Here is an 11,973-nt window from a genome sequence, read left to right as displayed (position 1 = left end):
AGTTATATAGAGTTATATAGAGTTATATAGAGTTATATAGAGTTATATAGAGTTATATAGAGTTATATAGAGTTATATAGAGTTATATAGAGTTATATAGAGTTATATAGAGTTATATAGAGTTATATAGAGTTATATAGAGTTATATAGAGTTATATAGAGTTATATAGAGTTATATAGAGTTATATAGAGTTATATAGAGTTATATAGAGTTATATAGAGTTATATAGAGTTATATAGAGTTATATAGAGTTATATAGAGTTATATAGAGTTATATAGAGTTATATAGAGTTATATAGAGTTATATAGAGTTATATAGAGTTATATAGAGTTATATAGAGTTATATAGAGTTATATAGAGTTATATAGAGTTATATAGAGTTATATAGAGTTATATAGAGTTATATAGAGTTATATAGAGTTATATAGAGTTATATAGAGTTATATAGAGTTATATAGAGTTACCTCTTCTTTGAGGTTCTTTTCTTTGCCGACCGGTCGGCTTCTTTGCGTTTCTCTATTTTCATTTAAATTAATTAAATAAATAAGATTTTTCCAATCATTTAGGCTCATTCAGGTTCCTTCATTCAGGTTTAAGCTTTCAGAGAAGTTCATCGTGGAAGATCAGAATGGTTGTGATGTCCCGCTACGTTCGTTCATTCAGTGGCAAAGAATGCACGCCTGGCTGGGGTTCGTTTTATTGTTTCTTTGCGGTTCCTTTCTTTGCCAGTTGGCTGGCTTTTCCGGCTGGCTCGATTTTCTATTTTCATTTAAATTAAATCAAATAAAATTTTTTCATTTTATTTATTTTATCCAGGCTGAAGCTTCCAGAGGAGTTCATCATGGAATGTGTCAGGCTACGTTCACTCATTCAGTGGCAATGAATACACGCCTGGCTAGGATACGTTTTATTCTTTTTCTCAGTTTTTATCTGTAATTTAACATTAAGTAAGAATGCTCACACGCACACACACACACAATTACATTACGTAGCTATATAGGTAGGTTAGAATAGCGTAATTTAATTGTAGGTAGGATAGATAGGAAGCATCCAACACTAATGTAGTAGAATAGGTAGGCGCGTAGGTTTATCGCTTCTATTTTTTTCTTGCAACCACATTACACGCATCAGCGTATTACACACACACACACACACAAGTACATACATAAACACATATGTTAGTATTTGAGCTTTATTTTATTTTCATTACACATTCTAATTTATTATTACTAAGGTTGAGAGTAATTAAATTTCATAGGTAGTTAAGGGCAATAATGTAATTCTAGGAACAATCTTGTAATGTAAATTAAAACGCTGTAAGTGTATCGATAGGTAAGTTAATTATTAAGTTTTACATTATTATTATTAGGTCGGAGCCCAAGGCATTACGTAGGTGGTGGGGTGGGTGCCGAAAGGCCAATGAATTGGGCTCTTGAGTTTTGTAATTTTAGGTAAGCTAGGGCCATAATGTAATGAATAGGTAGGTTAAGGCTACGTTGTAACATACTCATTAATAGATTTAGTGTTTAAGTTTTATATTATTATTACTAAGTTGGAGCCCAAGGCATTACGTAGGTGGTGGGGTGGGTGCCGAAAGGCCAATGAATTGGGCTCTTGAGTTTTGTAAAATTAGGTAAGCTAGGGCTTAATTGTAGTGAATAGGTAAGTTGAGGGTACGATAGCCGATAGACTCTGAATTTTGAAGTCCCTTGTCAGAGGTAAGCTTTGGTGGCCAGTGGTGAACCGGCAATGGTTTACTATCCGGACGGCAATGGTTTACTATCTGCACGGTAATGATTTACCATGCGGCACGGCCATAGTCTACTACCCGCACGGCTTCCGGACGGCAAATGGTTTACTATCCGCACGTCAATAGTCTACTATCCGCACGGCAATGGTTTACTATCCGGTGCCCTGGCTGTCGGTGAACCTCTGTGCAAGGAGGGAGAATGAAGGGGGACTTTCGACTATCGTACCATTAACAATTTAATATATATTGGTTAAGGTGATTGAATAGGTAGATAGGATTATTTTTATTAAGCAATTTGAGATGCAGGCACCGCTAAGCTTTCTGATGAGAATCTTCTCTTTATCTTTTTCCATCAACACGGGCTGTGTTTCAACAACAATCTCGAGGAGGACTGGCACCAGTTTGGGAGGACAACGTAGGAACCGGACCGCATTCAACATTCTGCCTTTGTCGAATGGACGACGGTAAGTTTTTTTACATTTTACTTACTTTATTATTTTAAAATTTTATTTATTTGACATTATTTTCATTTTATAATTTAATTTTTTTTGCTTCTAAGATTCTAACATTCATTTACTACTACGCAAATAAAAAAATTTTGTTTACAGAGTGATGAGAGGTGGGCAGTGGTGGGAGTCAGCACGTTTTAGATGGTGGTCTCATGATGATTTACATATGATGATAGTGGTGTAGGAAGAATCAGCTCGTTGGCTGTTCGACTGACACTCTGAAATTCGGATGGTACTTTGTGTGCCGACCAGATGGTGGTGGTCGGTGCAATGGAAAGTACAGTAACGACGATTTTTGAAGTAAGGTTTAGTTTCGTTTTTTATTTTTCTCATTCGTTCATTTTATCACTCAACCTTTTAAATTATTCTTCTATTAATTGATTCGTTAATTCATTCTATTCATTAATTGAATCATTGATTTATTCATTAATTCATTCATTCACCCATTCATTCATCCAATTATTCAATCATTCAGTTAATCATTTATTCGATCGTTCCTTTGTTCCTTGATTTACTAATACGCTATTAAAAAAATGTCTACAGAATGATGAGAGTTGGGCTGTGGTGGGCATCAGCACGTTTCAGATGGAGATCTCATGATGATCGTTCCAATGACAATTCGAAGATAACAACAACGACGGTTTTTGAAGTATGATTTAGTTTCTTTTTTTTATTTTTCTCATTCATTCATTCATTTTATCACTATCTTTCAAATTATTCCTCAGTTAATTTATTCATTGATTCATTCTATTCATTCATTAAATCATTGGTTGATTAATTAATTAGTTAATTTATTCATTCAACCAATCGTTCAATCATTCAGTTAATCATTTATTCGTTCGTTCCTTTGTTTCTTGATTTACTACTTCGCTAATTAATAAAAACTTGTCTACAGAATGATGAGAGGTGGGCTGTGGTGGGCGTCGGCACGTTTCAAATGGTGGTCTCATGATGATCGTTCCGATAATGTTAAAGGTAAATTTGTTTTTATCTCATTGTACCTTTGAAAGTACTCGAATTTGAACAAAGATTGAGTGTTATCTCAAAAAGATAAGTTGCCTTTTTTTCCAATTGCTTGTTTTTAATTTTAGTGAATTAATTTTTTTTCAATTTATTTTTCAGTATCCGGTCAAATTCATTCCATCGATGCGTGTCAGATGATGGTCGGTGCAATGGAGGTTCGTCGGTAGTGAGTGAAGTTTCTGGAGAGTGCGCGCTCGCACATTTACATACACACATCAATACAACACATACATACACAACATCCATTCATTCGGTGTCGTTGTTGTTGTGTTTCTCTTCAACTTTCTATTTTCTTTACCGTGAACCGGACTTTAATTTAATTCATAGGTAAGTTAGGGACTGAGATGAGTTAAACAATTGTAGGTAGGCTAGGGCTTAACATTAGTTAAAAAGCTTCAAGTAAAATAAAAACACTAAAATATGTTAAATAAAATACTTGAAATATCTAAAACGAGAAATACAAATTTGTAGGTGAGTTGAGTCAATGTTTATAAGTAAGCTAGGGCCCTGAGAGTAATTTTATTATAGGTAGGTGACTGACTTTTATTCTTGCGACTTCTTACTAGTTTTGTGTGATGTGTTTGTTTTCGCTTCACAACACCACACCAACAAAACAAACTACATTTCATTCTCGTCGTCGCCTTAAATTGTACCTTTTTGAACAATCTTTTTAATGTCTATTTATTTATTCATTAAATATTGACTGGTTTCTAGTTTTTTTTAAAAATTGGTTATGTAGTTTTTGGATATTTCTTGATTTACTTTGTATATATGTATAAATATATATGTATAAATTATTTCTGTTTGGTATGTTGATTTAGTCATTATGATGTTGTGAACTGTTCTTACTAAATGTTCATGTTACGTGGTTTATTATCCTTCGAGAACTTCTAAGGAGTATGTATGATAATAATGGATAATAATTATTTTTATCGGTCGATATTTTGTTATATTTATTTATTTAAAATACGAATTTTTAAAAAAAATTGACATTTTAAAATTTTAATTAACCGTTACTTTTCATTTTTGAATGAATTCAAATAAAAGCAACTACTGTGTTTTTCTTTCTTTACTAAAATCTCGAAATTGTTTGTAGATCTGTACGGTTAACTTTGTTCGAGTTTGAACAGGCCTTGCAAATTTTTTTTATTTATGTGTTGGACGATGTAAATATAATATACATACATTCTAGTAGTCATCTCATACTACATTCTAAAAGATAACAATATGAATACCTCAATAATAAACTTTAAATTTTTAAAATAAATATTTAAAAATCAAACAATAATATAAATTAACGAATAATGTCTTGGCTTGATGAACAAAGTATGAAATAACAAATAACCATAAACACACACCCCTAATCTTAACATGATAACAAGTTTTAAAATGTATAAAAAACATGAGTATTAAACGAATAAAATACACTGTATAAAACTGTCTCTAGATAAAACACCTCTAAAATGTAAATCACCATAAAAAGACTTACACATACATGTACATACAAACACATACGCACACAAACACACGCGCGCACACACACATTCATATTCACATGCTGTCATTACACTCTTAAAACTAAAGTAATGTAAAAATATGATTGACAAAATACTTTAAATATTAGATGCTAAAAGTGCTATGGTATACAAACACACACAAACACACACACACACACATACATACATATGTGCATATATTTGGCAGGTATGGAATATTATTAAATAGATTTATGCTGAAGTAACTTCATCATACAGTAATTCTGTAACAAAAAAAAACATTTTAATATTTTTAATAATTTAAAAAAAATTTGAAAAATGATTATAACAGGTGACATAACAAACAAATATTGGATACTAAATGTAAATATATGTGACGAAGTAGCAGTGACCAGATTCAAATGCACGGAAACCCCCTACGTATCAAATCTACCCTCACCAGAGGTATAAATATTAGAGCCCTGAAAAAATCACAAAGAATGATGGTAAATATGGAAGAACAAACAACTTTTCCAAGTCGATAGATCCTTAGTCTCATCTTCGAAACTGGAATCGTAAATCTGCAACTCAGGCTCGTCACTCGGGTCGGATAACTGCTTCAAGAAGGGGTGTGCCAAACATTCACTGGCCAGTATTCTAGTGTCTGGGTCAAGGTCGAACATTTTCTCCAACAAATCTAGAGCTGTGTTTTTTGGTAAATTATCTTTCAAACTTTATCAACTATAAAAAATGTAACAAAATCACACACACACACAAACGCAAGAATAAACGCACACACACACACACACACACACACACACACCTTGCAAATCAGCCCCTGGGAAAACCATTTTAAAATCTTTTTTCTCAGTTCGGGGCAATTGCTGTATGTACGTTTGGGCCTGTTGTATTTATAGCAAATAATTATTCAATAATTATTATTATTATAAAAAACAATAACAATAATAATAATTTGAAAGTAGAAAAAGTCAAAGTTAATCAAAAATTAATTTCATAGAGTTACTTTTCATAAAAGTTTGAATCGGATACACTTAACACACAATGCTATTCGTTCTAATTAGATTTGTCAACTTTTCAGGAGTTTTTCACAAAAAGTTAACTTATAACACTCAACTATGAATTAAATGAAAATTTCATGAAGAGAAATACATGTAAGAGAGAGAGAGAGAGGGAGATAGAGAGAAAGAAAAGAAGATAAAAATCGAACAGTGAAAATGGGAGAGTGGGACAGAAAACGTCACAGTAAAAAAGTAAAAAAAAAAAAATTTTTAAACTACAATTGCTGACAAACTAACATCTTCACTCGTCATTTTATTCAAAAGCTCTTTGGAGGGTGTACCCAGAAGACCAAAGATACAATTTATGTGCTGGATGCCTAATTGGTGCAGTAAAAATTGAAATATACACACAGATGCGCCGCATGCAAACAAACAAACAAACAATTATTGCGTTAGAAGCTTAATTATTAAAAATTGAAAAATACAAAATACACGTACACACACAAACACACGTACACACACAAACACACGTACACACACAAACACACGTACACACACAAACATACTATCTTCACTCTTAAATAAGACTTGATTTGTTAGTAGTTCAGCCAGTATACAGCCTGTAGACCAGACGTCAACTGAGTATCAAAAAAAAAAAAATTTTCCAAAAATTATCACAAAAATAAAAAAAATATAATTAAATAATATCACAATAAGTAATTATATTTAGAATTATAAAAATTACACTTTAAATTATTAAATACAGCGATGAAAAAGCTATCAAGAAACAATCAAATAACGTGTTCTTGGTTAATGTAAAAATATTTAAAGTAACACTAGTAGAAATGACCATTGGGCTTGTAATGCATCCAGTTAAATAAGATCTCAGGTGCCCTGTAGGAGCGTGCCACAACGTACGGAGTCAGGTCTAAGTTCTCTTTCATGTTGATCTGCCTTGATAGGCCAAAATCCAATATCTGAATGATGATTGGTCGGTTTAAATTAAGTGGGTGATTCCTTATTGGTGGAAAGAGATCGGAATGGTGATTTTGATTGGCTGATTTTCATTGCGTGCGTGATTGTGGGTAGAAGGTTGAGCAGTTCTGAGTGGATTATTTTTATTGGTTGTTGAAGGTTGATTTTGATTGGGTGACTGATTGTGATTTGAATGACTGGATAATTTGATAAATGATTAATTGAGTGAATAGTTGAGTGACTGATTGGCTAAAAGTGAAATCAATCACATAAAATAACCTTTATCTCGAAATTGTTATTCACAGCGATGTTACTTGGTTTGAGATCCTAGGTGATTAAAATTATCAAATCCAGACAACAACTATTATAACATTAACAACAACAACAACAACAACAACAACAACAACAACAACAACAACAATAATAATAATAATAAACAATATAATTAATAATAAAAAAAATAATAAATTACCCTGTGCATTATGCCCCCGGAATGAAGGTACTTCAGAGCCCGAAGTATTTGGTATGTTACAAGTTTTGCCTGCTCGATAGACAGTCTGTAGTGGTCCAGGAGTTTTCTCAGATCTTGATCCATCAATATACTGACCATGTAGCTGTGATATGGTGTGGCGTTGTGTGGTTGGGTTGGGGTGATATTTGTGGTGGAAAGTGCCTAGCAATGGGTGATGTGGTGAGTAGCAAGAGTTAGGATCAGGATTGGGAGATGTTTATGGTGTTGTTGGTGTGGTTATTATTGTTTTCTGTGTCCTTTATTTACATAGATGTCGTTGATAGCGTATTACCATTATTCATATTAGTGTGATTAAATGTAGGAAATGTAGGAAAGAACGTACATTTCAGAAAATGACGTCAAGCTATCGTTTGGAGAAAATAAATCCACCAGAGATATAATCTGAAGTTTTAAAAAATAAAAAAACAATTAGAGATAAACAGACACACATACAGACAGACAGACAGACACACACACATACAGACAGACAGACAGACATGTGTGCCCTTAAAAGAGAAATACAAACATACAAGCAATCAAACAGTCAACCCCAAAAGAACTAACATTCTCATGATTGAGATATCTTAGCAGTTTTATCTCTCTATAAACTCTTTTGGCATGATCTGGAGAAAGAAAGGGCTCTTTGATTTTTTTAATGGCAACTGTGCAGTTTAATTTGTGGCTTCTTGCTGTACTAAAATAGAAAATAATTTAGTCAAATTAATAATTTTTATTACTGATAAGTATTATTACTATTTTTTTATAAATAGCATAAAACTAAGTGAACCTAACTAACCACACTTGGCCAAATGCTCCTGATCCTAAATACTGCAGATCATTGTAATAATCAGGTACTGTCCAGACACTGTTTGCAAACACTTGACGTTTGAATCCACTTTTAATCATTTTTTATTGAATAAAATATAAAACCAAACACCTGAGACTTTGTTTTTTGTGGGTTTTTTGGCAAACTTTTTTTTGGAACAGGATTTTTTGAGATGAAAAATGTTTATGTAGCCTTTGATTTTGTTTGTTCTTTGTTGAGAATTGCAACTTTATACAAATGTTAACCAGAAAGCTTTTAATTTAATATTTAATATCTCGATTACACCATTGACTGGTTGATTGAATGGTTGATTGAATGATTGGTTGATTGATTGTATTGTAGTATGTAGTAGATTAGTGTTCCAGAATTGATTGATTGGTTGTGCAGACAAAACTAAAAAAAATTATATAAAAAAGCAAAAAATAAATAAAAAAATTTAATTTCTTTAATTAAAAATGACTTATTTACGTGGTTCGATCAAATTAACTTCATTATTACATTTCATTTTCAAACAATCCGATCTAAAAACATCTCATTCTCGCCAGACATATTGTGTTAAAACAGAACTTAAGTTTAGACAGAAATAAAATCCAGGTAAATGATCGGAATTACCCAAAAAACCTAAATCGAGATAAGGTAAATTGTGACATTTTTGCTGGACGAAACTTCGTTTTAGTATAGTTCGTAGTTAGTTAGTTGGAAAAAAATACATAAAGTGAATTTATTTTGGCAAATTCACAAATACCAAACGATAAAAAGAATCATTTATTTATAAATGTTACTACAAATCGTAAAAAATTAAATAAATAGTATTTTAAGTCGATTTATTGAATATTGAATGTATATTGTTGTTAAATAATTTATAATTGCCTTGAACAAGATGCACGAAAAAGGAAAGATGCCCGTTTGAAAAAAATTAATACAGTTTTGTACTGGAGAGAACAATGCCGACATAATGATATTTAATATCATTCATTCATCCATCCATCTATTCATTCTTTCATTCATTACTGTAAATTTCATTCCTTCATTCATTTGTTCATCCATCAAATTCATTCGTTTATTCATTCATTCCTTCTTTCTTTCGTTCATTTATTCATTCGATAATTCAATTCACCTATATTTTTGATTCATCTACAATTACCAAACACTACACACGTAATAGATATTTTTTCACTAATTACATCACAAATCCGTGTAGGAGTTCCTCTTCATTTTGAAGAAGCCATCATCAGTTGGACACTCACGAACTGTAACGACCAACCTGTCGTAAGTTACGTCAGTGATGCTGACGTTATCTAGGAGAAATTTCGTGCATTTCGAGTTTAAATATGTTGGTAAATCGAAATCGTCGGAGCTTTTAGCGATTTTTCCGCCGTTCGATTGCAATGTTTTGCCGAGTTGGCTTTCTAACATTGGATTGCTGCTGGTGCCGCTGCTGCTGTTGTTTGTGGCTGAAAGTTGCTCCTGACGATGATGACGATGGTGATGAGTCGGTTTAAGTCGAGTCGGTAGAAACGGTTCGAATGATTTACGAGTTTTTGCTTCCGTATTGATGAAATTTTTTCTTCCTTTGTTTATTTTTCTCTTCATTTTCGTTCTCCACTTTTTTGCAGATGGGGCGACTTTTTTCAACCTTATGATGCTTCTGTAAGCCTCCTCCATATCACCGTCCTCAACGATCTTGTTGTTGTAGTTGCTGTTGTTGTTGTTATTGTTGTTGTTGCTGTTGTTGTTGTTGTTTTCAGAAGCGTCTATAATACTGTTATTATTTCGGTCAACGGTGCTATTAGTATTGTTATTAATGTCGGCGTTATTATTGTTGTTATTATTATTACTGTTGTTTTTGTTGTTGTTGTTCGTATTAATATTGTTGTTGTTGTTAACGTTATTATTGTTGTTGTTGTTGGGATAACGCGATGACATTAGCTTTCGTTTCTTATTAGCAAGTCCACCGCAACCACTGTTATTGTTGGAAATTTTTCTTGCTTTAGAGATTTGCTTGCGTGAATTTGACGCTATCGATTTTGCCCTGATGTCGAAAGTGACGTCATAACTGACGTCATCATCGTCGTCGTCGTCGTCGCTTTCAGAGCTGATGAAAAATTCGCTCTCGGCAATGGCTGTTGATTCATCGTTATGTGTTCTTGCTTGAAAGGACGACGATGACGATTGCTGTTGTTGTTGTTGTTGTTGCTGCTGCTGCTGCTGCTGCTGATGATGATGATGATGGTGGTGGCGGTAATGTTGATGAGGTGATTGTGATGAAAATGATATCGATAGTGACGATGACGACGACGACGACGATGATGAATCGTAATCTAATCGGTGCTGTCTGACTGACGTTACTGATCGGTGGTGTCGCTGCTGTTGTGGCTTCTTTGGCGGTAGTGGTGGTGGCGGTGGTGGTGGTGGTAGTGGCGGCGGTGGTGGCGGTGGTGGTGGTGGAGAAGTAAATTCATTTTGTTATTTGAATGTAGTTGGTTTAGATTAGAAATAAGGAAAAGAAAGAAAAAATGGAAAATTGAAAAAGGAGAATGAATGAAGAATGAGAGAGGGGGAGAAAAAGAGAGATAGATCGAGAAAGAGAGAGAGAGAGAAAGAAAAAGAGAGAGAGAGTAAGTGAGAGGGAGAGATAAATCATTAAAAAAGTTAATTGAAAAACCTTCAATGCTTTTCCCTTTCTCAAAGTTTGGTCTTCCGATCTATAATAAAAATAATATTAATAATAATATTAATAATAATAATGATAATTATTATTATTATAAATATAATTATCGTTGTTTTGTAATGGTGGTAGCAGTAATAGTAGTAGAATTTTAGTAGTTGTGGTAACAGTTGTTGATGTAGCGGCATAGTAGCATAGCAGCAGATGTAGTAGTAGTTGTTGTTGTAGAAGAAAGTTCGTTTTTACTCCTTCATTCAATTCGTTTTTGTTCATTCAGTTATTCAGCTATTCATTCAGCTGTTCATTCGTTTGTTCGTTCGTTCGTTCCTTCATTCATTCATTTATTCGTTCATTCATTAACTAACTTTAGCAGAAAGGTTTCTATAAGTCGTTGGTCGAGTATATTACATTCCGGTTCCCATGTATTAAACCTGTATTATTAATTATAACAATATTTATTATTATTAGTTATATTATTATTAATAATTATTATTATTATTATCACACACACACACAAACACACACACAAGTACAATATATTTGTTGTGATGGTTTTCAATCCCACAATAACCAAGCGATAATATTGGGTTACTTGTGGTAAAACAATCTACATAACGAACGATGTTTAAACAATTTGTGGTGATGAAGATGATGACGACAACGAAGATGATGATGGTGGTGGGGAAGATGATGAAGATGATGAAGACGACGAAGATGATGATGGCGATGATGGTGGGGAAGATGACGACGACTGTGTTTCACTCACTTGCTACTCCAGTCTTGCCATTTTACTAAGTATTCAACTTTCCCCTGTAACATAAATTTTGAAAAAAAAAACATAAAATTGTATATATATGCATATACATGCATACATACATACATACAAACAAATATACATACCTACAAACATACAAACATGCAAACAAACAAACATACACACTTTTCTTTTTCGACTTTTAACGATGTATTCTGCTGCATATACTTGGTCATCATTTCCCATAGAAGTCATGATGATGATGATGATGTGGTTGTTGACGCTGCTGCTACTGCTGCTACTTCTGCTGCTGCTGCAGCTAATGATGATGATAGTGATGCTGAAGATGATGATGACGACGACAATGGTTAAGAAATTTTTGACGCTGATAACGAACTAATCTGCTTTGGTTCTGCTGGTTATGTAGACGACAATGATGATGACGATGATGAAGAAGACGA

The 11,973-nt window shown here is 33.0% G+C and overlaps 2 protein-coding genes across 2 annotated transcripts; both read right to left on the bottom strand.

The window, feature by feature from the left end:
* Nucleotides 1-5,011: 5,011 nt before the first annotated feature.
* On the bottom strand, nucleotides 5,012-8,170 carry HELRODRAFT_157859 (hypothetical protein; the record flags this gene model as incomplete). Its single annotated transcript, XM_009030132.1, has 11 exons — nucleotides 5,012-5,043; nucleotides 5,289-5,462; nucleotides 5,583-5,661; nucleotides 6,076-6,155; nucleotides 6,345-6,416; nucleotides 6,629-6,755; nucleotides 7,033-7,080; nucleotides 7,226-7,367; nucleotides 7,608-7,666; nucleotides 7,829-7,958; nucleotides 8,061-8,170. The coding sequence occupies 11 exons, from the start codon at nucleotides 8,168-8,170 to the stop codon at nucleotides 5,012-5,014; spliced, it is 1,053 nt and encodes a 350-aa protein (XP_009028380.1).
* A 672-nt stretch (nucleotides 8,171-8,842) lies between these two features.
* Nucleotides 8,843-11,767, bottom strand: HELRODRAFT_194045 (hypothetical protein; the record flags this gene model as incomplete). The annotated part of the gene is made up of 5 exons (XM_009030131.1): nucleotides 8,843-10,304; nucleotides 10,756-10,795; nucleotides 11,124-11,189; nucleotides 11,525-11,568; nucleotides 11,699-11,767. 5 exons carry the CDS (start codon nucleotides 11,765-11,767, stop codon nucleotides 9,276-9,278), a joined length of 1,248 nt encoding a protein of 415 aa, XP_009028379.1. The 3' UTR covers nucleotides 8,843-9,275.
* Nucleotides 11,768-11,973: the final 206 nt, after the last annotated feature.

Source organism: Helobdella robusta (genome assembly GCF_000326865.2).
Source record: "Helobdella robusta unplaced genomic scaffold HELROscaffold_65, whole genome shotgun sequence".
NCBI lineage: Eukaryota > Metazoa > Annelida > Clitellata > Rhynchobdellida > Glossiphoniidae > Helobdella > Helobdella robusta.
Note: the sequence above shows the minus strand (reverse complement) of the source record. Positions and strands in the feature narration are given on the sequence as shown.